This window comes from Hypanus sabinus, chromosome 17 (assembly GCF_030144855.1).
Source record: "Hypanus sabinus isolate sHypSab1 chromosome 17, sHypSab1.hap1, whole genome shotgun sequence".
NCBI lineage: Eukaryota > Metazoa > Chordata > Chondrichthyes > Myliobatiformes > Dasyatidae > Hypanus > Hypanus sabinus.
Genome location: NC_082722.1, coordinates 4,774,072 through 4,799,834, shown reverse-complemented (window position 1 = coordinate 4,799,834; position 25,763 = coordinate 4,774,072). Strand labels below are relative to the sequence as shown.

The following is a 25,763-nucleotide window of genomic DNA, read 5'->3' as shown; positions in this document are numbered from 1 at the left end:
CTTCCCCACCCTGACCCGTCTCCCTCTGTACTCCCCACCCAGACCCGTCTCCCTCTGTACTCACCCCACGCAGACCCGTGTCCCCTCCCTCACCCTTATCCGTCTCACTCTGTACTCACCCCACGCAGACCCGTCACCCTCTGTACTCCCCACCCAAACCCGTGTCCTCTCCCCCACCCTGACCCATCTCCCTCTGTACTCCCCCACCCTGACCCGTGTCCCCTCCCCCACCCTGACCCGTCTCCCTCTGTACTCCCCCACCCTGACCCGTGTCCCCTCCCCCACCCTGACCCGTCTCCCTCTGTACTCCCCCACGCAGTCCCGTGTCCCCTCCCCCACCCTGACCCGTCTCCCTCTGTACTCCCCCCACGCAGACCCATGTCCCTCTGTACACCCCACCTAGACCCGTGTCCTCTCCCACACCCTGACCCGTCTCCCTCTTTACTACCCCCACGCAGACCCGTGTCCCCTCCCTCACCCTGAGCCGTCTCCCTCTGTACTCCCCACCCAGACCCGTGTCCTCTCCCCCACCCTGACCTGTCTCACTCTGTATTCCCCGACCCTGACCCGTCTCCCTCTGTACTCCCGCACGCAGACCCGTGTCCCCTCCCTCACCCTTATTCGTCTCCCACTTTACTCCCCCACACAGACCCGTGTCCCCTCCCCCACCCTGACCCGTCTCCCTCTGTACTCCCCCCACGCAGACCCATATCCCTCTGTACACCCCATCCAGACCCGTGTCCTCTCCCACACACTAACCCGTCTCCCTCTGTACTCCCCCACGCAGACCCGTGTCCCCTCCCTCACCCTTATTCGTCTCCCTCTGTACTCCCCTACGCAGACCCGTCTCCCTCTGTACTCCCCCACGCAGACCCGTGTCCCCCCCTCACCCTTATCCGTCTCCCTCTGTACTCCCCCACCCAGACCGTCTCCCTCTGTACTCCCCCACGCAGACCCGTGTCCCCTCCCTCACCCTGACCCATCTCCCTCTGTACTCCCCCACGCAGACCCGTCTCCCTCTGTACTCCCCCACGCAGACCCGTGTCCTCCCCTCACCCTTATCCGTCTCCCTCTGTACTCCCCCACCCAGACCCGTCTCCCTCTGTACTCCCCCACCCAGACCCGTCTCCCTCTGTACTCCCCCACCCAGACCCGTGTCCCCCCCTCACCCTTATCCGTCTCCCTCTGTACTCCCCCACCCAGACCCGTGTCCCCCCCCCACGCAGACCCGTCTCCCTCTGTACTCCCCCACCCAGACCCGTCTCCCTCTGTACTCCCCCACGCAGACCCGTGTCCCCCCCCCCACGCAGACCCGTCTCCCTCTGTACTCCCCCACCCAGACCCGTCTCCCTCTGTACTCCCCCACGCAGACCCGTGTCCCCCCCTCACCCTTATCCGTCTCCCTCTGTACTCCCCCACGCAGACCCGTGTCCCCCCCCACCCAGACCCGTCTCCCTCTGTACTCCCCCACCCAGACCCGTGTCCCCCCCTCACCCTTATCCGTCTCCCTCTGTACTCCCCCACGCAGACCCGTCTCCCTCTGTACTCCCCCACGCAGACCCGTGTCCCCCCCCCACGCAGACCCGTCTCCCTCTGTACTCCCCCACCCAGACCCGTCTCCCTCTGTACTCCCCCACCCAGACCCGTGTCCCCCCCCCACCCAGACCCGTCTCCCTCTGTACTCCCCCACCCAGACCCGTGTCCCCCCCCCACCCAGACCCGTCTCCCTCTGTACTCCCCCACCCAGACCCGTCTCCCTCTGAACTCCCCCACGCAGACCCGTCTCCCTCTGTACTCCCCCACGCAGACCCGTGTCCCCCCCTCACCCTTATCCGTCTCCCTCTGTACTCCCCCACCCAGACCCGTGTCCCCCCCCACCCAGACCCGTCTCCCTCTGTACTCCCCCACCCAGACCCGTGTCCCCCCCTCACCCTTATCCGTCTCCCTCTGTACTCCCCCACGCAGACCCGTCTCCCTCTGTACTCCCCCACCCAGACCCGTCTCCCTCTGTACTCCCCCACGCAGACCCGTGACCCCCCCCCACCCAGACCCGTCTCCCTCTGTACTCCCCCACCCAGACCCGTGTCCCCCCCTCACCCTTATCCGTCTCCCTCTGTACTCCCCCACGCAGACCCGTGTCCCCCCCCCCACCCAGACCCGTCTCCCTCTGTACTCCCCCACCCAGACCCGTGTCCCCCCCTCACCCTTATCCGTCTCCCTCTGTACTCCCCCACGCAGACCCGTCTCCCTCTGTACTCCCCCACCCAGACCCGTGTCCCCCCCTCACCCTTATCCGTCTCCCTCTGTACTCCCCCACACAGACCCGTCTCCCTCTGTACTCCCCCACGCAGACCCGTGTCCCCCCCCACGCAGACCCGTCTCCCTCTGTACTCCCCCACCCAGACCCGTGTCCCCCCCCCACCCAGACCCGTCTCCCTCTGTACTCCCCCACCCAGACCCGTGTCCCCCCCTCACCCTTATCCGTCTCCCTCTGTACTCCCCCACGCAGACCCGTGTCCCCCCCCCACCCAGACCCGTCTCCCTCTGTACTCCCCCACCCAGACCCGTGTCCCCCCCTCACCCTTATCCGTCTCCCTCTGTACTCCCCCACGCAGACCCGTGTCCCCCCCCCACCCAGACCCGTCTCCCTCTGTACTCCCCCACCCAGACCCGTGTCCCCCCCTCACCCTTATCCGTCTCCCTCTGTACTCCCCCACGCAGACCCGTCTCCCTCTGTACTCCCCCACGCAGACCTGTCTCCCTCTGTACTCCCCCACCCAGACCCGTCCCCTCTGTACTCCCCCACGCAGACCCGTGTCCCCCCCTCACCCTTATCCGTCTCCCTCTGTACTCCCCCACGCAGACCCGTGTCCCCCGCCCCACGCAGACCCGTCTCCCTCTGTACTCCCCCACCCAGACCCGTCTCCCTCTGTACTCCCCCACGCAGACCCGTGTCCCCCCCTCACCCTTATCCGTCTCCCTCTGTACTCCCCCACCCAGACCCGTCTCCCTCTGTACTCCCCCACCCAGACCCGTCCCATCTGTACTCCCCCACGCAGACCCGTGTCCCCCCCTCACCCTTATCCGTCTCCCTCTGTACTCCCCCACGCAGACCCGTGTCCCCCCCCCACCCAGACCCGTCTCCCTCTGTACTCCCCCACCCAGACCCGTGTCCCCCCCTCACCCTTATCCGTCTCCCTCTGTACTCCCCCACGCAGACCCGTCTCCCTCTGTACTCCCCCACGCAGACCCGTCTCCCTTTGTACTCCCCCACCCAGACCCGTGTCCCCCCCCACCCTGACCCGTCTCCCTCTGTACTCCCCCACCCAGACCCGTCTCCCTTTGTACTCCCCCACCCAGACCCGTGCCCCCCCCTCACCCTGACCCGTCTCCCTTTGTACTCCCCCACCCAGACCCGTGTCCCCCCCCCCACCCTGACCCGTCTCCCTCTGTACTCCCCCACCCAGACCCGTCTCCCTCTGTACTCCCCCACCCAGACCCGTCTCCCTTTGTACTCCCCCACCCAGACCCGTGCCCCCCCCTCACCCTGACCCGTCTCCCTCTGTACTCCCCCACCCAGACCCGTCTCCCTTTGTACTCCCCCACGCAGACCCGTGTCCCCCCCTCACCCTTATCCGTCTCCCTCTTTACTCCCCCACGCAGACCCGTGTCCCCCCCCACGCAGACCCGTCTCCCTCTGTACTCCCCCACCCAGACCCGTCTCCCTTTGTACTCCCCCACCCAGACCCGTGTCCCTCCCCTCACCCTGACCCGTCTCCCTCTGTACTCCCCCACCCAGACACGTCTCCCTTTGTACTCCCCCACCCAGACCCGTGTCCCCCCCCTCACCCTGACCCGTCTCCCTTTGTACTCCCCCACCCAGACCCGTGTCCCCCCCCTCACCCTGACCCGTCTCCTTCTGTACTCCCCCACGCAGACCCGTGTCCCCCCCTCACCCTTATCCGTCTCCCTCTTTACTCCCCCACGCAGACCTGTGTCCCCCCCCTCACCCTGACCCGTCTCCCTCTGTACTCCCCCACCCAGACCCGTCTCCCTCTGTACTCCCCCACCCAGACCCGTCTCCCTTTGTACTCCCCCACGCAGACCCGTTTCCCCTCCCTCACCCTGACCTGTCTCCCTCTGTACTCCCCCACGCAGACCCGTGTCCCCTCCCTCACCCTTATTCGTCTCCCTCTGTACTCCCCTACGCAGACCCGTCTCCCTCTGTACTCCCCCACGCAGACCCGTGTCCCCCCCTCACCCTTAACCGTCTCCCTCTGTACTCCCCCACCCAGACCATCTCCCTCTGTACTCCCCCACGCAGACCCGTGTCCCCTCCCTCACCCTGACCCATCTCCCTCTGTACTCCCCCACGCAGACCCGTCTCCCTCTGTACTCCCCCACGCAGACCCGTGTCCCCTCCCTCACCCTTATTCGTCTCCCTCTGTACTCCCCTATGCAGACCCGTCTCCCTCTGTACTCCCCCACGCAGACCCGTGTCCCCTCCCTCACCCTTATTCGTCTCCCTCTGTACTCCCCTACGCAGACCCGTCTCCCTCTGTACTCCCCCACGCAGACCCGTGTCCCCCCCTCACCCTTATCCGTCTCCCTCTGTACTCCCCCACCCAGACCGTCTCCCTCTGTACTCCCCCACGCAGACCCGTGTCCCCTCCCTCACCCTGACCCATCTCCCTCTGTACTCCCCCACGCAGACCCGTCTCCCTCTGTACTCCCCCACGCAGACCTGTGTCGCCCCTCACCCTTATCCGTCTCCCTCTGTCCTCCCCACCCAGACCCGTGTCCCCTCCCTCACCCTTATCCGTCTCCCTCTGTCCTCCCCCACGCAGACCCGTGTCCCCTCCCTCACCCTGACTCGTCACCCTGTCCTCCCCCACGCAGACCCGTGTCCCCTCCCTCACCCTTATCCGTCTCCCTCTTTACTCCCCGATGCAGACCCATCTCCCTCTGTACTACCCACCCTGACCCGACTCCCTCTGTACTCCCCACCCTGACCCGTGTCCCTCTGTACTACCCACCCTGACCCGTCTCCCTCTGTACTCCCCACCCTGACCCGTGTCCCTCTGTACTACCCACCCTGACCCGTCTCCCTCTGTACTCCCCACCCTGACCCGTGTCCCTCTGTATTCCCCACCCTGACCCGTCTCCCTCTGTACTCCCCCCACGCAGACCCGTCCCCTCCCTCACCCTTATCCGTCTCCCTCTTTACTCCCCCACCCTGACCCGTGTCCCCTCCCTCACCCTTATCCGTCTCCCTCTGTACTCCCCCACGCAGACCCGTGTCCCCTTCCCCACCCTGACCCGTCTCCCTCTGTACTCCCCACCCAGACCCGTCTCCCTCTGTACTCACCCCACGCAGACCCGTGTCCCCTCCCTCACCCTTATCCGTCTCACTCTGTACTCACCCCACGCAGACCCGTCACCCTCTGTACTCCCCACCCAAACCCGTGTCCTCTCCCCCACCCTGACCCATCTCCCTCTGTACTCCCCCACCCTGACCCGTGTCCCCTCCCCCACCCTGACCCGTCTCCCTCTGTACTCCCCCACCCTGACCCGTGTCCCCTCCCCCACCCTGACCCGTCTCCCTCTGTACTCCCCCCACGCAGACCCGTCCCCTCCCTCACCCTGAGCCGTCTCCCTCTTTACTCCCCCACGCACACCCGTGTCCCCTCCCCCACCCTGACCCGTCTCCCTCTGTACTCCCCCACGCAGACCCGTGTCCCCTCCCTCACCCTTATCCGTCTCCCTCTGTACTCCCCCACCCAGACCCGTGTCCCCCCCCTCACCCTGACCCGTCTCCCTCTGTACACCCCCACGCAGACCCGTGTCCCCCCCTCACCCTTATCCGTCTCCCTCTTTACTCCCCCACGCAGACCCGTGTCCCCCCCCACGCAGACCCGTCTCCCTCTGTACTCCCCCACGCAGACCCGTCTCCCTCTGTACTCCCCCACCCAGACCCATCTCCCTTTGTACTCCCCCACCCAGACCCGTGTCCCCCCCCTCACCCTGACCCGTCTCCCTTTGTACTCCCCCACCCAGACCCGTGTCCCCCCCCTCACCCTGACCCGTCTCCTTCTGTACTCCCCCACGCAGACCCGTGTCCCCCCTCACCCTTATCCGTCTCCCTCTTTACTCCCCCACGCAGACCCGTGTCCCCCCCCTCACCCTGACCCGTCTCCCTCTGTACTCCCCCACCCAGACCCGTCTCCCTCTGTACTCCCCCACGCAGACCCGTCTCCCTCTGTACTACCCCACCCAGACCCGTCTCCCTTTGTACTCCCCCACGCAGACCCGTTTCCCCTCCCTCACCCTGACCTGTCTCCCTCTGTACTCCCCCACGCAGACCCGTGTCCCCTCCCTCACCCTTATTCGTCTCCCTCTGTACTCCCCTACGCAGACCCGTCTCCCTCTGTACTCCCCCACGCAGACCCGTCCCCCCCTCACCCTGACCCATCTCCCTCTGTACTCCCCCACGCAGACCCGTCTCCCTCTGTACTCCCCCACGCAGACCTGTGTCGCCCCTCACCCTTATCCGTCTCCCTCTGTCCTCCCCACCCAGACCCGTGTCCCCTCCCTCACCCTTATCCGTCTCCCTCTGTCCTCCCCCACGCAGACCCGTGTCCCCTCCCTCACCCTGACTCGTCTCCCTGTCCTCCCCCACGCAGACCCGTGTCCCCTCCCTCACCCTTATTCGTCTCCCTCTGTCCTCCCCACCCAGACCCGTGTCCCCTCCCTCACCCTTATCCGTCTCCCTCTGTCCTCCCCACCCAGACCCGTGTCCCCTCCCCCACCCTGACCCGTCTCCCTCTGTCCTCCCCCACGCAGACCCGTGTCCCCTCCCTCACCCTGACTCGTCTCCCTGTCCTCCCCCACGCAGTCCCGTGTCCCCTCCCCCACCCTGACCCGTCTCCCTCTGTACGCCCCCCACGCAGACCCATGTCCCTCTGTACACCCCACCTAGACCCGTGTCCTCTCCCACACCCTGACCCGTCTCCCTCTTTACTACCCCCACGCAGACCCGTGTCCCCTCCCTCACCCTGAGCCGTCTCCCTCTGTACTCCCCACCCAGACCCGTGTCCTCTCCCCCACCCTGACCCGTCTCACTCTGTACTCCCCCACCCTGACCCGTCTCCCTCTGTACTCCCGCACGCAGACCCGTGTCCCCTCCCTCACCCTTATTCGTCTCCCACTTTACTCCCCCACACAGACCCGTGTCCCCTCCCCCACCCTAACCCGTCTCCCTCTGTACTCCCCCCACGCAGACCCATGTCCCTCTGTACACCCCATCCAGACCCGTGTCCTCTCCCACACACTAACCCGTCTCCCTCTTTACTCCCCCCACGCAGACCCGTCCCCTCCCCCACCCTGAGCCGTCTCCCTCTTTACTCCCCCACGCACACCCGTGTCCCCTCCCCCACCCGGACCCGTCTCCCTCTTTACTCCCCCACGCAGTCCCGTGTCCCCTCCCCCACCCTGACCCGTCTCCCTCTGTACTCCCCCCACGCAGACCCATGTCCCTCTGTACACCCCACCTAGACCCGTGTCCTCTCCCACACCCTGACCCGTCTCCCTCTTTACTACCCCCACGCAGACCCGTGTCCCCTCCCTCACCCTGAGCCGTCTCCCTCTGTACTCCCCACCCAGACCCGTGTCCTCTCCCCCACCCTGACCTGTCTCACTCTGTACTCCCCCACCCTGACCCGTCTCCCTCTGTACTCCCGCACGCAGACCCGTGTCCCCTCCCTCACCCTTATTCGTCTCCCACTTTACTCCCCCACACAGACCCGTGTCCCCTCCCCCACCCTGACCCGTCTCCCTCTGTACTCCCCCCACGCAGACCCATGTCCCTCTGTACACCCCATCCAGACCCGTGTCCTCTCCCACACACTAACCCGTCTCCCTCTTTACTCCCCCCACGCAGACCCGTCCCCTCCCCCACCCTGAGCCGTCTCCCTCTTTACTCCCCCACGCAGACCCGTGTCCCCTTTCCCACCCTGACCCGTCTCCCTCTTTACTCCCCCACGCAGACCCGTGTCCCCTTTCCCACCCTGACCCGTCTCCCTCTGTACTCCCCCCACGCAGACCCATGTCCCTCTGTACACCCCATCCAGACCCGTGTCCTCTCCCACACTCTAACCCGTCTCCCTCTTTACTCCCCCCACGCAGACCCGTCCCCTCCCCCACCCTGAGCCGTCTCCCTCTTTACTCCCCCACGCAGACCCGTGTCCCCTTTCCCACCCTGACCCATCTCCCTCTGTACTCCCCCACCCTTATTCGTCTCCCTCTTTACTCCCCCACGCAGACCCGTGTCCCCTTTCCCACCCTGACCCGTCTCCCTCTGTACTCCCCCACCCTGACCAGTCTCCCCACCCCCACCCTGACCCATCTACCGCCGTACTCCCCCACCCTGACCCGTGTCGTCTACCCCACCCTGATGTCTCCCTCTGTATTCCCCACCCTGACCCTTATCCCCTCTGTACTCCCCCACCCTGACCCGTCTCCCCTCACCCCCACCCTGATGTCTCCCTCTGTACTCCCCCACCTTGACCCTTGTCGTCTACCCCACCCTGACCCGTGTCCCCTCTGTACTCCCCCACCGACCCGTCTCCCCTCTGAACTCCCCCACCCTGACCCATGTCCCCTCTGTACTCCCCCACCGACCCGTCTCCCCTCTGAACTCCCCCACCCTGACCCATGTCCCCTCTGTACTCCCCCACCCTGACCCGTGTCCTCTCCCCCACCGAGACCCGTCTCCCTCTGAACTCCCCCACCCTGACCCATGTCCCTCTGTACACCCCATCCAGACCCGTGTCCTCTCCCACACTCTAACCCGTCTCCCTCTTTACTCCCCCCACGCAGACCCGTCCCCTCCCCCACCCTGAGCCGTCTCCCTCTTTACTCCCCCACGCACACCCGTGTCCCCTCCCCCACCCTGACCCGTCTCCCTCTTTACTCCCCTACACAGACCCATGTCCCCTCCCCCACCCTGACCCGTCTCCCTCTTTACTCCCCTACACAGACCCATGTCCCCTCCCCCACCCTTATTCGTCTCCCTCTTTACTCCCCCCACGCAGACCCGTCCCCTCCCCCACCCTGAGCCGTCTCCCTCTTTACTCCCCCCACGCAGACCCGTCCCCTCCCCCACCCTGAGCCGTCTCCCTCTTTACTCCCCCACGCAGACCCGTGTCCCCTTTCCCACCCTGACCCGTCTCCCTCTGTACTCCCCCACGCAGACCGTCTCCCTCTTTACTCACCCCACGCAGACCCGTCCCCTCCCCCACCCTGAGCCGTCTCCCTCTTTACTCCCCCACGCACACCCTTGTTCCCTCCCCCACCCTGAGCCGTCTCCCTCTGTACTCCCCCCACGCAGACCCATGTCCCCTCCCTCACCCTTATCCGTCTCCCTCTTTACTCCCCCCACGCAGACCCGTCCCCTCCCCCACCCTGAGCCGTCTCCCTCTTTACTCCCCCACGCACACCCGTGTCCCCACCCCCACCCTGACCCATCTACCGCCGTATTCCCCCACCCTGACCCGTGTCGTCTACCCCACCCTGATGTCTCCCTCTGTATTCCCCACCCTGACCCTTATCCCCTCTATACTCCCCCACCCTGACCCGTCTCCCCTCACCCCCACCCTGATGTCTCCCTCTGTACTCCCCCACCCTGACCCGTGTCCCTCTTTACTCCCCTACACAGACCCATGTCCCCTCCCCCACCCTGACCCGTCTCCCTCTGTACTCCCCCACCCTTATTCGTCTCCCTCTTTACTCCCCCACGCAGACCCGTGTCCCCTTTCCCACCCTGACCCGTCTCCCTCTGTACTCCCCACCCTGACCAGTCTCCCCACCCCCACCCTGACCCATCTACCGCCGTACTCCCCCACCCTGACCCGTGTCGTCTCCCCCACCCTGATGTCTCCCTCTGTATTCCCCACCCTGACCCTTATCCCCTCTGTACTCCCCCACCCTGACCCGTCTCCCCTCACCCCCACCCTGATGTCTCCCTCTGTACTCCCCCACCTTGACCCGTCTCCCCTCACCCCCACCCTGATGTCTCCCTCTGTACTCCCCCACCCTGACCCGTCTCCCCTCACCCCCACCCTGATGTCTCCCTCTGTACTCCCCCACCTTGACCCTTGTCCCTTCTGAACTCCCCCACCCTGACCCGTGTCCCCTCTGTACTCCCCCACCGACCCGTCTCCCCTCTGAACTCCCCCACCCTGACCCGTGTCCCCTCTGTACTCCCCCACCGACCCGTGTCCCCTCTGTACGCCCCCACCCTGACCCGTGTCCTCTCCCCCACCCTGACCCGTGTCGTCTCCCCCACCCTGATGTCTCCCTCTGTATTCCCCACCCTGACCCTTATCCCCTCTGTACTCCCCCACCCTGACCCGTCTCCCCTCACCCCCACCCTGATGTCTCCCTCTGTACTCCCCCACCTTGACCCGTGTCCCTTCTGAACTCCCCCACCCTGACCCGTGTCCCCTCTGTACTCCCCCACCGACCCGTCTCCCCTCTGAACTCCCCCACCCTGACCCGTGTCCCCTCTGTACTCCCCCACTGACCCGTGTCCCCTCTGTACGCCCCCACCCTGACCCGTGTCCTCTCCCCCACCCTGACCCGTGTCGTCTCCCCCACCCTGATGTCTCCCTCTGTATTCCCCACCCTGACCCTTATCCCCTCTGTACTCCCCCACCCTGACCCGTCTCCCCTCACCCCCACCCTGATGTCTCCCTCTGTACTCCCCCACCTTGACCCGTGTCCCTTCTGAACTCCCCCACCCTGACCCGTGTCCCCTCTGTACTCCCCCACCGACCCGTCTCCCCTCTGAACTCCCCCACCCTGACCCGTGTCCCCTCTGTACTCCCCCACCGACCCGTCTCCCCTCTGTACTCCCCCACCCTGACCCGTGTCCCCTCTGTACTCCCCCACCGACCCGTCTCCCCTCTGAACTCCCCCACCCTGACCCATGTCCCCTCTGTACTCCCCCACCCTGACCCGTCTCCCCTCTGAACTCCCCCACCCTGACCCGTGTCCCCTCTGTACTCCCCCACCGACCCGTCTCCCCTCTGTACTCCCCCACCCTGACCCGTGTCCCCTCTGTACTCCCCCACCGACCCGTCTCCCCTCTGAACTCCCCCACCCTGACCCATGTCCCCTCTGTACTCCCCCACCCTGACCCGTGTCCCCTCTGTACTCCCCCACCGAGACCCGTCTCCCTCTGAACTCCCCCACCCTGACCCGTGTCCCCTCTGTACTCCCCCACCGAGACCCGTCTCCCCTCTGTACGCCCCCACCCTGACCCGTGTCCTCTCCCCCACCCTGACCCGTGTCCCTCTGTACACCCCCACCCTGACCCGTGTCCTCTCCCCCACCCTGACTCGTCTCCCTCTGAACTCCCCCACCCTGACCCGTGTCCCCTCTGTACTCCCCCACCGAGACCCGTCTCCCCTCTGTACACCCTCACCCTGACCCGTGTCCTCTCCCCCACCCTGACTCGTCTCCCTCTGTACTCCCCCACCGAGACCCGTCTCCCCTCTGTACTCCGCTACCCTGACCCGTCTCCCTCTGGACTCCCCCATCCTGACCTGTGTCCTCTACCCCACCCTGACCCATGTCCCTCTGCACTCCCCCACCCTGACCCATCTCCCTCTGTACTCCCCCACCCTGACCCGTGTCCTCTCCCCCACCTTGATTCGTCTCCCTCTGTACTCCCCCACCCTGACCCCTCCCCTCTGTACTCCCCCACCCTGACCCGTCTCCCTCTGTACTCACCCACCCTGACCCTTGTCCTCTCCCCCACCCTGACCCGTCTCCCTCTGTACTCCCTCACTTTGGCCTGCTGTTTGAGGCACACCACATCGCTCTGACTCTCTAACAAAGCTACCCACAGCCACCTGGTCTCAGCTGACTAGGGATATTCCCTTCATTCTACCCACATCTGCTACTGAAAACTGACTGTTAGCTCTTACTCAGTTCTGAAATATTTACTGCTTCTTTCGACAGACACCGCCTAACCGTATGAGTACTGATAGTATTTTCCAGTTTGTTTCAGATTACAAGCATCTGCAGTGTTATACTTTTTTCTACGTTTGTATACGACATAGAAACATAGAAAACCTACAGCACAGTACAGGCCCTTCGGCCCACAAAGTTGTGCTGAACATGTCCCTACCTCAGAAATTACTAGGCTTACGTATAGCCCTCTATTTTTCTAAGCTCCATGTACCTGTCCAAAAGCTTCTTAAAAGACCCTATAGTATCCGCCTCCACCACCAATGCTGGCAGCCCATTCCACACACTCACCACTCTGAGTAAAAAACTTACCCCTGACATCTCCTCTGTACCTACTCCCCAGCACTTTAAACCTGTGTCCTCTTGTGACAAACATTTCAGCCCTGGGAAAAAGCCTCTGACTATCCACTCGATCAATGCCCCTCATCATCTTGTACACCTCTATCAGGTCACCTCTCATCCTCTGTCACTCCAAGGAGAAAAGGCCAAGTTCACTCAACCTATTCTCATAAGGCATGCTCCCCAATCCAGGCAACATCCTTGTAAATCTCCTCTGCACCCTTTCTATGGTTTCCACGTCCTTCCTGTAGTGAGGCAACCAGAAATGAGCACAGTACTCCAAGTGGGATCTGACCAGGGTCCTATATAGCTACAACATTACCTCTCGGCTCCTAAATTCAATTCCACGATTGATGAAGGCCAATACATCATACGCCTTCTTAACCACAGAGTCAACCTGCACAGCTGCTTTGAGCGTCCTATGGACTCGGACCCCAAGATCCCTCTGATCCTCCACACTGTCAAGAGTCTTACCATTAATACTAAATTCTGCCATCATACTTGACCTACCAAACTGAACCACTTCACAATTATCTGGGTTGAACATCTGCCACTTCTCAGCCCAGTTTTGCATCCTATCAATGTCCAGCTGTAACCTCTGACAGCCCTCCACACTATCCACAACACCCCCAACCTTTGTGTCATCAGCAAACTTACTAACCCATCCCTTCACTTCCTCATCCAGGTCATTTATAAAAAACATGAAGAGTAAGGGCCCCAGAACAGATCCCTGAGGCAAACCACTGGTAACCGACCTCCATGTAGAATATGACCCATCTACAACCACTTCTGTGGGCAAGCCAGTTCTAGATTCACAAAGCAATGTACCCTTTGATCCCATGCCTCCTGAATTTCTCATGGGTACCTTATCAAATGCCTTGTTGAAATCTACTACATCTACTGCTCTTGCTTCATCAATGTGTTTAGTCATATCCTTAAAAAATTCAATCAGGCTTGTAAGGCATGACCTGCCCTTGACAAAGACATGCTGACTACTCCAAATGTTCATATATCCTGCCTCTCAGGATCTTCACCATTAACTTACCAACCACTGAGGTAAGACTCACTGGTCTATAATTTCCTGGGTTATCTCTACTCCCTTTTGTGAATAAGGGAACAACACCTGCAACCCTCCAATCCTCCGGAACCTCTCCCGTCCCCATAGATGATGCAAAGATCATCGCCGGAGGCTCAGCAATCTCCTCCCTTGCCTCCCACTGTAGCCTGGGGTGTATTTCATCTGGTCCCGGTGACTTACCCAACTTGATGCTTTCCAAAAGCTCCAGCACATCCTCTTTCTTAATATCTACATGCTCAAGCTTTTCAGTCTGCTGCAAGTCATCCCTACAATCACCAAGCTACTTTTCCATAGTGAATAGTGAAGTAAAGTATTCATTAAGTACCTCTGCTATGGCTAAGTTGGGTGGGACGAATATTTCAATTAGCTTAGCATGCAATCACCCTATTGGTCGCTGTTTCTTGGGCTTTGCGGGGGGGGGGGGGGGGGGAGGGCTGTTAGAATAGGTTCTTTTCCTCGATTGGCCAGATCTTTTGATGGACATTTTCTCTCAAATATGTCATCCCTTCTGGTCATATCTGTACCTTTTGGATTAATCTGCATTTGCACAATAGTTTTCTTTATAAAATATTAAATTAAATCTTAAACATGGATGTTAATAAAATTAATATAATCTCTTGGAATCTGATCGGTGTGAATCATCCCATTAAGTGTAAAAAGATTCTTAAGAAATTAAAAACACTTAATGCAGATATTATTTTTGTGCAAGAAAATCATGTACGGAGATGGGATGAGGACCGGTTTTTCAAATTTTGGAAGAGACCTTTATTATTGGCTAATAAAGTTAGAGGGGTATCTATTTTTGTTAACTCTAAAATCCCTTTTGCACATTTTAATACTGTTTCTGATTCGATTGGAAGATATTTAATTGTTACTGGTTTATTATGCCGTCAAATGGTAGCTTTGGTGCATGTATATACACCTAATTCAGGCAGTCCCGAATTTTTTAAGAAGCTTTTTTCTGAGCTACCGAATCTGAATGAATATAAGTTGATCATGGGTGGTGACTTTAATTGCTGTCTGAATCCGGTGATTGACAGGTCATCAACTGATTAGTTAATAAAGCGGTGGCTTGTATTCTTTTCTACTAGAATATGGCCTGGTCGATATCTGGAGATATAAACACCCTAATGACAAAGATTTTTCATTTTTTTCACACGTTCATCATAAATACTCTAGAATTGATTACTTTTTTCTAGATACATGCTTGCTACACTTCGTGGTTGAGTGTGCATATGACATCATTGCATTGTCGGATCACGCGCCTCTGAAATTAACCCTGGAGCTCTCTGATAATTTTTTGAAAATGTCACAGTGGAGATTGAATCCTGTATTGTTACAGGATCCTGCTTTTGTTAGTTTTATCAAGGAGCAAATTTCTATCATACAACTGAAGGAATGTCAAACTTGGTTATATGGGATACAATGAAATCTTTTCTTAGGAGACAGATAATTTCATCTTCAGCAGCTTTAAGAAAGAAAACTAAAGTAGAACTGTTCGTGTTTACTAATAAAATTAGAGAGAGAGAGATAAAGCGTATTCAGTAAAACCTACTAAAGGTCTATATAAGGGTTGAACTTCAAACACAATATGATTTGCTTCTGACCTTTCCCATTGAAGAGCAAATTTTTAAATCTAAAAGTTTATTTTATATACGTGGAGTTAAGCCAGGTAAACTTTTGGCTGGTCAGTTAAAGGCAGGCATGGTTAGAAAACAGATTTTGAAAATATGTAGACCAGACAGAACTGAAATGTCAGATCCTTATGAAATTAATAAGATACTTATGGATTTTTACTCCAATCTTTATAAATCTGAATTCTCTGATAATACTTTTACTATGAATAGATTTTTGCAAAAGTTAAACATACCTAAAATTTCGACTCAAGATATTAATATATTAGATGCACCTATTAAACACGAAGCTAAAGCTGTATCCTCAATGCAATTAGGGAAAGCTCCGGGACCAGATGGTTTTACGGTGGAATTTTATAAGACTTTCAATGAAATACTTATACCACATCTTTGTAGGAGGCATTAATTTAATTGATTCCTAAAAAAGGAAAAGACTTATCGAAATGTGCATCCTATAGACCTATCTCCTTACTGAATGTAGATTTTAAAATTCTCTCTAAGATTTTAGCCAATAGACTTGAGAATTTTTGCCTACTGTTATCTCAAATGATCAAACTGGATTTATTAAAAATAGGTACTCACATTTTAATATTTGAAGATTGTTAAATAATCATTTATTCCCCCTCAGTTAAAGAATCTGAATGTATTGTGTCTCTGCATACAGAGAAAGCTTTTGACAGGGTGGAATGGCCTTATTTGTTTTGGGGTTTGAAGAGGTAAAAGTCTCCTTATTTTAGACTATACAGAGGAACCCGTCAGGGCTGTCCTCTCAGTCCTTTATTATTTAATTTGGTTTTAGAACCACTTGCTATCACTCTTAGGGATTCTAATTCTGTGCAGGGTATTAAGAGAGGGGATAAACTACATAAGGTTTTGTCATATGCAAATGATTTATTAGTTTACATTTCAGACACTAGGAAATCTTTATGTTATCTATATTCACTGAATTTAGTATTTTCTCTGGATGTAAACTAAACTTACATAAAAGTGAATTATTTCCTATTAACAATTACTCTGATTATTATGATCAAATACCTTTTAATATTGCAAAGAACTATTTTACTTACCTTGCTATTAAAATTACTAAAAATTTTAAAGACTATATAAGTATAATATCTCTTCTCTAATTGAATATACACAACAAATGCTCTCAAAATGGTCACCTCAGTCGATGTCATTATTGGTTGAATAAATGCTATAAAAATGGTTATTTTACCAAAATTTTTATATACAATTTCAAGCCGTACCATCTTCTGTTCCGAAAATGATTTTCGATAGAATAGATTCCATGATCCTGTCATCCATTTGGAATAATAAAAGCTCCAGAGTGAATAAGTCTTTATTGCAAAAATCAAAAAATGATGGAGGATTGGTGCTTCCAAATTTTAGATTTTATTATTGGGCAATTGATATTCGTTATATCACCTTTTGGATTCATGGTATAGATAACCTGGACTGTCCTTCATGGTTACATTTGGAGGGGAATTCGGTGAGGGGGCTCTCTTTAGCTTCTTTACTGGGAGCTCCTCCTCCTGTTTTGTTCTCCAGGATAGGTAGACAAGGTCTCAATCCTACTGCTAAACATATTATTGTCCTATTGTTAAACATACTTTAAAAATTTGGTTTCAATTTCATAGATTTTTTGAATTAAGTAACTTTGTACTCTCTAGTAATATCCATTTTAACTTTTTCTTGGGGTCGCGTTGCCGATGGCCGTTGGCGGGGCTGTCTTAATACGCTCGGCAGAGGATGGTGCTCGGAAAAGCTGTGCCGGAGGGGATGGTCGGAGGCTCGGAGGTTCGATGGACTCGGCGTCCGTTGCGGTCAGGTCACTTTTGGTGTGTGCTGGATCTGCGAGGCTGAGTCGGGCGGCGCCGTGGAAGTCCATAGCGGGGGTATTCCCTTCTGCTGACGGCGTGGGATGGTGAGTCTGTCGGACTCTGGGGGCTTGTGGAAACTGTGTGATGATTTCTTTTGAATTTATAGTCCTTTAACATCTTTGGACTATTTTTACTGTGCCCATGGTCTGTTTTTTTTAATCAATTATGCTATTGTTTGCACTGTTGTAACTATATAGTTTTGTAACTATTTGGTTTTGTGCAGGTCGTGTAGCTTTTGTTTTTGGTCTTGTTTTGTCCGGTGGATTTGGAGCTCCTTTCCGGGGAACGCGCTAGACGGTAGCGTGATGTTAATACACAGCAGCCTCTCCGGACTCTGGATTGGGGATTGCCAAACATTATGTGAATTTTCTGGTGTAGTCTGTTTTGTCATATGCTTTTGTGATATCATTCTGGAGGAACGTTGTCTCATTTTCTAACTGCATTGCATTTGTGGTTTCTAAATGACAATAATCTGAATCTGAATCTGAAGAAGCCCTCCTGAACACACCTAACAAACTCCACCCCATCTAAACCCCTCACTCTAGGGAGATGCCAATCAATATTTGAGAAATTAATATCTCCCATCATGACAACTCTGTAATTATTACACCTTTCCAGGATGCTTCCCTATCTGCTCCTTGATATCCCTGTTACTATTAGGCGGCCTATAAAAAACACGCAGTAGGACTTCCAGTAAGATGGCGATTGCTTTGCTGCTCCAAACCTTTGTTCCGTCATTCTCGTTATCTTTGCACTATATGTCTCCATTCTTAAACCTTAGTTAGGTATTTTATTAGGTCTCTTTTACTCGCCTGTGAACACATCTACCTTATAATGTCTACCAAAAGCTCTAAATCCGGGAAAAAGGAAGCTATGGTTCTGCCGACTGAGATCCCCGCTGTTCTGGAACGTCATCGAGAAGATATTTTAAAGGAATTTAGAACTTGGTTCAACCAGCTGGATGCCAAATTGGATCGGATCAACGCTAGAGTGGACGATCATGCTGAACATTTATCTCGCATCGACTCAACCTCTGAAGATTTAAAACGCCGTATTGAATACCTCGAGACCCTCAGTTCCAGCCTAGAGGAGAAGAATAGTAAACTTCTCTCCAAAATGGTGGACCTTGAAAGCCGGAGCAGACGCTGTAATCTACGAATTCTTGGTTTGCCAGAGGCCACTGAACAGGGTCCCCTTGTGAAGTATTTTTCCGATTTTCTCTGTGAGATCTTTGGGAAAGAATTCCTTCCAAATCCACCTGAGTTTGAAAGGGCACACAGGGTCTACATTTCCAGCGCCATTCCGGGTTCCCGCCCACGACCGGTAATTTTGTGTTTTCATCAATACCAGGTGAAAAACTGTTTGATTCTGGAGGCACGCCGCAGAGGTACTTTTGCTTTTCAAAATTCAGTCATTCATTTTGTGGAGGATTTTGCCCCCCAGGTTCTGAAGATGTGTGCTGAGTTTAAAGGTGTACTCTCTAGTAATATCCATTTTAACTTTTTCTTTAAACCATCAACTCTGGATAAGGCTTTTTTAATATGGAAAACCAAGGGAATAAAAAATTCTTAGATTCGTTTTTAAAGGTGTAATGAAAGTGCTTTTTGATTGTGGACTTAGACCCTCCCTTCGCAATCCTGCCGACCTGCGAATTACGCTTGCTACTGGAGAATATAAATGGTTTAAATCAGTGAAGGAGGCTGAGGCATTTGTTGGAAGTCTTCTGGCTATCTAGTCTTCTTCGGAACCCGGTCGGACCTTCTAAAATGGTGGATAAGTACCTCTCGTAGTAAAATTATTTTTTTCCGGACTCAGACTTTACTTGAATAACTCAGACATTATCTATTGAAACTCTAAGGGCTGTAGACAATCTCTCCCTGGACTTGGTGTGTTGTTTCTAAATAGATATTCTGTGCAAAATGTTTCCCTGCGGACGTTTAGATTGTACTTGTGTAATCTATTTCATTCCTGTATAATTTTATCTATAGAGTTCTACAATTGACTCTAACTTGTTTTGGAGGTTTGGAGTTTTTATTGAAGGCCTCCCTGTTGGTTGATTCATAGTTTCATGCTGATTCAATTTGATTCATGCTGCTTTTTTTCTGTAAATGGTTGATAAGTACTCTCCTCGAATCTATAATTTTCCCCCTTTTCTCCCTCCCTTCTTTTTTTCTCTTTTAATCTATAATTTTTCACGGGTAGGTTAGTTTCTGGTTTTCTTCTGGTTTTCTTTGTATTAAGTTTTATACTTCTGCAGAAGTTGTTCCTATTTGTAGTTATGTTTTCTAGTGCATAAACTAGTTACCATTTGCTATAATATTTATACGGAACTGTTGTTAATGACACAGATCTGGAAGTCATATTTGGGTTAATTTTTTTGGTAGAGCTAGCTGCTTTTTTAGGTAGCCGTCTAGTTTTGGGTTGAGAGGGTGGGGTGGATTTTCCAGTTCTAACACCACTCACTGTTTCTTTTGCTTTCCCTTGTTGCTCAGGACATGTTTATGTTTTGATTCTACGAATCTATGTTTACATTTCTGCTCCCAGACTGTTAATGTACTGCTTGATTTTTAATATGCCTGCTGCCTTTTATGCATTAATAATTGATAATGGCTAGTACACTTAAATTCGTGAGCTGGAATGTAAAGGGATTGAATCACCCTGTTAAAAGGAGGAAGGTATTCTCACATATCAAACAACTCAAAGCTGACATTGTTTTCCTTCAAGAAACTCATATTCGTTGTTTTGATAACTCCCGGCTTTTGTCAAAGTGGGCGGGTCAGCATTTTCATTCATCCTTTACCGCTAAAGCTGGGGGGGGGGTCTCCATCCTTATTAACTCAAATATCCCTTTTGAACTCCACAATAAGATATCTGATTCAAATGGCCATTTTATTATTGTTTCTGGTAAACTATATAATACTAAAGTTGTACTAGCAAACCTGTATGCCCCCAATTTTGATAATGTTAATTTTTTTGAACATTTTTTTCTCCTCACTACCAGACTTAAACTCATACTCTCTTATACTGGGTGGTGACTTCAATTGTTGGTTAGATCCTAATTTGGATTGATCGTCCTCTGTTACTAGACCTCCTACTAAATCTGCCTCAACTATCCAATCGTTTCTCTCCAATTATGGTATCTCTGATATATGGCGTTTCCTTCATCCTACTGAGAGAGATTATTCTTTTTTTTCACGTTCACCATACCTTTACTAGAATTGACTACTTCTTACTCGATAACCAACTCATTCCATTTGTCTATTCTTGTGATTATCAGAGTATACTGATTTCTGACCATGCCCCAATTACTCTCTCTTTAAACTTTCCTGGTCTCCCTCAGAGGAATAAACACTGGTGGTTTCATTCGACTTTATTATTGGATGATGATTTTCTAAAATTTATTAAGGATCAGATAACCTTTTATTTTAACACCAAGACATCACCTGAAGTGTCATCCCAGATTGTCTGGGATGCCATGAAAGCATATCTGAGGGGTCAAATCATCTCCTATACAGCAGATCTTAATAGAAAGTCCTGTGCAGATCGATTAGACCTCATTAATCAGATTAAAGAATTGGATCAACTGTATGCTCAAACTAAGAATCCTGAACTATACAAGAAGCGGGTAGAACTTCAAACTAAATTTAATCTTCTGTCTACTCAACCTGTCAAATGCCAAATTCTCGAAAGTAAGAGTTGCTTTTACATTCATGGTGACAAATCTGGTAAATTCCTAGCCAATCAGCTGAGGCGTTCCAAACCCAAACAACATATTACAAAGATCCGGAAGGAGAACGGAGACTTTACATCGGATCACTTAGAAATCAATGACGCATTTAAAAATTTCTATTCTCAACTTTATTCCTCTGAATCTTTGAATGATAACATCTCTGTTGATCATTTTTAAATAATCTGAATATTCCTTCGCTTTCATCTGATTTTAAAGCCAAATTTAATGCGCCTATATCATCAGAAGAAATATCCTTTGCAATTTCTGCATTGTCCTCAGGGAAATCTCCTGGACCTGATGGGTTCCCCGTAGAATTTTATAAATCATTCTCTTCACTTCTTTCTCCTCAGTTACTCTCAGTATTATCTGACTCGTTTAATTACGGCAAATTGCCACCCTCTTTTAATGAGGCATCTATTATTCTTTTATTAAAAAAGGGTAAAGACCCAACAGAGTGTTCCTCATATAGGCCGATTTCTTTGCTTAATGTTGATGTTAAAATTTTGGCTAAAGTTTTGGCTTATAGATTAGAAACTGTTATTCCTTCTATTATTTCTGATGACCAAACTGGTTTTATTAAAAACCGTCTTCCTTTTTTTAACATTCGGCATTTATTTAATATTTTATATTCGCCTCCAACTGGGATTCCTGAATGTGTTACTTCCCTCGATGCAGAGAAAGCATTTGATCGTATAGAGTGGAACTACCTTTTTGCAGTCTTAGAAAAATTTGACTTCGGTCAAAGTTTTATCTCTTGGATCAAATTGCTGTATTTGTGTCCTACTGCCTCTGTTTTGACTAATTTTCAGCAATCCCAGTTATTTAACCTCAAACATGGCACCCGTCAAGGATGCCCTTTAAGTCCCTTTCTCTTTGATTTGGCTATAGAACCTTTGGCGATAGCATTCCGAAATTGTCCTGAATTGACTGGGATTTGGAGAGGGGGTGTTGAGTATAAAGTTTCTCTCTATGCTGATGACTTATTACTCTTTCTCTCAAATCCGTCTACATCCTTACCTCCAATGTTTTCACTTCTTGACCAGTTTAGCCAGTTCTCTGGCTATAAACTTAATTTACATAAGAGCGAACTTTTCCCAATTAATAAAGCACAAGAATTAACATTTTGTGATCTTCCTTTTAAAGTAGTTCACAATCAATTTACCTATCTTGGGATTACAGTCACAAGGAAGTTTAAAGATCTCTTTCGTGAAAATCTTTCATACACAATAAAACAGAGTCGGGTACAATGGTCACCTCTATCTATGTCTTTGGTAGGTCGTATTAACGTTGTTAAAATGTATGTTCTCCCTAAACTTTTATATTTATTTCAATCAATCCCAATTTTTATTCCTAAATCTTTCTTTGATTCCTTAGACTCTAGAATTTTGTCATATCTGTGGAAGAATAAGCACTCTAGAATTAATAAAGCCTATCTCCAAAAACCTAAAATAGAGGGTGGCATGGCTTTACCTAACTTTCGTTTATATTATTGGGCAGCTAATATACGTTGTGCTACCTTTTGGTCTTTCTTCCATGGCCAACTCGAGTGCCCTAACTGGGTGGCAATGGAGTTGACCTCCACCAAAGAATTATTTATCTCTGCACTTCTTGGCTCTGTACTCCCTAGTAGTGTGTCCAGATTAATAGCTAATCCTCTTGTCAGACCCTGCCTGACGAAGGGTATCGGCCCGAAATGTTGACAGCGCTTCTCCCTATAGATGCTGCCTGGCCTGCTGTGTTCCACCAGCATTTTGTGTGTGTTGTTGTTCAGTAATGTTATTCACCCCTTCCTGTTCCTAACCTCCACTCAGAGACTCTGTAGACAATCCCTAAATTACTTCCTCCTTTTCTGCAGCCGTGACACTATCTCTGATCAACAGTGCCATGCCCCCACCTCTTTTGCCTCCCTCCCTGTCCTTTCTGAAACATCTAAAACCCAGCACTTGAAGTAACCATTCCTGTCCCTGAGCCACCCAAGTCTCTGTAATGGCCACCACATCATATCTCCAAATACTGATCCATGCTCTAAGCTCATCTGCTTTGTTCATGATATTCCTTGCATTAAAATAGACACATCTCAAACCATTGGTCTGAGCACGTCCCTTCTCTATCACCTGCCTGTCCTCCCTCTCACATTGTCTACAAGCTTTCTCTATTTGTGAGCCAACCTCCTCTTCCCCAGTCTCTTCAGTTTGGTTCCCACCCCACAACAATTCTAGTTTAAACTCTCCCCAGTAGCCTTAGCAAAGCTCCCCACCAGGATATTGGTCCCCCTGGGATTCAAGTGCAACCCATCCTTTTTGTGCAGGTCACATCTGCCCCAAAGGAGGTCCTAATGATCCAGAAATCTGAATCCCTGTCCTCTGCTCCAATCCCTCAGCCAAACATTTATCCTCCACCTCATTCTATTCCTATTCTCACTGTCACGTGACACAGGCAGTAATCACGAGATTACTACCTTTGTGGTCTTGCTTCTCAACTTCCTTCCTAACTCCCTGTAGTCGTTTTTCAGGACCTCTTCCCTCATTGATACCAATATGTACCACGACCTCTGGCTGTTCTCCTTCCCATTTCAGGATATCACAGATGTGATCAGAAACATCCCGGACCCTGGCACCTGGGAGGCAAATTACCATCTGAATTTCTTTCCTGCATCCACGGAATCGCCTGTCTGACCCCGACTATAGAGTCCCCTATCACTACTGCCACCCTCTTCCTTTCCCTACCCTGAGCCACAGGGCCAGGCTCTGTGCCAGAGGCACGGCCACTGTTGCTTCCCCCAGGTGGGCTGTTCCCCCCAACAGTACTCAAACAGGAGTACTTATTGTCAAGGGGTACAGCAACAAGGGAACTCTCTAGTACCTGACTCTTCCCTTTCCCTCCCTTGACTGTGACCCACTTGTCTGTCTCCCGTAGCCCCGGTGTGACCAGCTGCCTGTAACTCCTCTCTGTCAACTCCTCACTCTCCCTGACCAGACGAAGGTCATCGAGCTGCAGCTCCAGTTCCCTAATACGGTCTCTCAGGAGCTGCAGCTCAACTCATCGGGTGCAGATATGGCCGCCTGGGAGGCTGAGAGTGTCCAGGACCCCCCGCATCTGACACTGAGCACAGAAAACTGGCCTCACACAATACTCCCTACCTCACCTCGCCCCGTTACCATTTAAGCCCTTTGATCCAAAGCCCCACCACTCTGGTGCCTCTCACTCCACTGTCCGCTGGATATGGCTTTCTTCTTTTTAAATCTTTCACGCTCTACTGGCTGATGTCTGGCGCCTGCGCAGTCTCGCCTCTCTTTAACACTAAAAAGCTCCCTTCGCTCCAAAAAATCAGCCATTCACTCGCAGCCTTCTTGCTCCAAATTTGAGAATATATAAATATCCATCTATCTGGATCTATATCTATCTCTATATTTACACGCGCACACAACAGCAATTGTTCTTCATTTCCAGAAAGGATTTAGAATTGAAAAAATCCCAGTAGTTATGGACTGTAGGAATTTGAATGTAGCTGTTTCGATACAGAAAAACTGCCCCAGGATAAAGAGAAAGACTAACAAATGTGTCAATTTTTACAAAATTCAGGTTCAGATTTACTTATCAATGCGGAGTGTTTGTGCATTAAGGATGTGCTAGGGCAGCCTGCGATTGTCACCACACACTCCAGCACCAACCTGCCCACAGTGAACACAACAACCTGCACTCCACGTCAGTAAGACCGAGGGACTGACTGTTGACTGCAGGGTGGGGAAATTGAGAAAAACACAACAGCCCTCATCGAGGCATCAGCAGTGGAAAGTTTGAAGTTCCTGGGTGTCAACATCTCTGAAGATCTATCCTGGCCCAACATGCTGATGGAATTACAAAGAACGCACTACTGCTGCTGTATCTCATTAGGAGTTTCAGGAGACTTGGTGTGTCACAGATTTCTTCAGATGAAGAGCATTCTGACAGGTTACATCCCCATCTGTACAGAGGGGCCACTGCACAGGACCGGAAAAAGCATCCACAACATCCGCCCCATCCACCCTCGCTCCCAGACAGCCCTCCTCCTCCCAGTCAAGCCTCCTCCTCCAGGACAGGCCTCCACCTTCGCTCCCAGACAGCCCTCCTCCTCCCAGACAGGCCTCCTCCTCCAGGACAGGCATTCAGCCTCAAGGCTTCACCATCTGGGCTTCGATGTCTAGGCTTCCAATCAACGTTCGGGCTTTGGTGTTTGGTATCATTAGCTGATGGAAGATCCCAAACTCTGGCCTCGCTGACTGACTGAGCCTTCTGCAGGGCCATCTGGCTCTGAACTCTGACCTCGCTGACTGGGACATCTGGATCCGAACTCTGACCTTGCTGACAGGGCCATCTGACCCTGAACTCTGACCTCGCTGACAGGGCCATCTGGATCCGAACTCTGACCTCGCTGACAGGGCCATCTGACCCCGAACTCTGACCTCGCTGACAGGGCCATCTGGATCCGAACTCTGACCTTGCTGACAGGGACATCTGGCCCCGAACTCTGACCTCGCTGACAGGGACATCTGGCCCCGAACTCTGACCTCGCTGACTGGGGCATCTGGCTCTGAACTCTGACCTTGCTGACAGGGGCATCTGGCCCCGAACTCTGACCTCGCTGACTGGGGCATCTGGCTCCGAACTCTGACCTCGCTGACTGGGGCATCTGGCTCCGAACTCTGACCTCGCTGACTGGGGCATCTGGCTCTGAACTCTGACCTCGCTGACTAAGGCATCTGACCACAAACTCTGGCCTCGCTGACTGGGGCATCTGGCCCCAAACTCTGACCTCTCTGTCTGGGGCATCTGACCACGAACTCTGACCTCGCTGACTGGGGCATCTGGCCCTGAACTCTGGCCTCGCTGACTGAGGCATCTGGCCCTGAACTCTGGCCTCGCTGACTGGGGCATCTGACCCCGAACTCTGACCTCGCTGACTGGGGCATCTGACCCCGAACTCTGACCTCGCTGACTGGGGCATCTGACCCCGAACTCTGACCTCACCGACTGGGGCATCTGGCCCCGAACTCTGACCTCGCTGACTGGGGCATCTGGCCCCGAACTCT

General features: G+C 53.1%; 2 protein-coding genes across 8 annotated transcripts in view; one reads left to right on the top strand and one right to left on the bottom strand.

Moving 5' to 3' along the window:
• Positions 1–25,763, top strand: part of LOC132406661 (uncharacterized) — a 177,954-nt gene that overhangs the window by 8,849 nt on the left and 143,342 nt on the right. For 4 of the 7 annotated variants that reach the window (XR_009516217.1, XR_009516218.1, XR_009516216.1 and 1 more), the window contains exon 1: positions 13,898–17,008. Coding sequence is in view for 1 of the 7 variants with exons in the window: in XM_059992481.1 (XP_059848464.1) it covers positions 16,794–17,008; positions 17,813–18,536 (939 nt within the window). In the remaining 6 variants the exon portion in view is untranslated. The other 3 variants (XR_009516215.1, XM_059992481.1, XR_009516214.1) reach the window with 3 other exon arrangements.
• The window catches only part of calb2a (calbindin 2a), a 191,454-nt gene that overhangs the window by 138,199 nt on the left and 27,492 nt on the right, over positions 1–25,763 (bottom strand). The gene's annotated exons all lie outside the window — the stretch shown is intronic.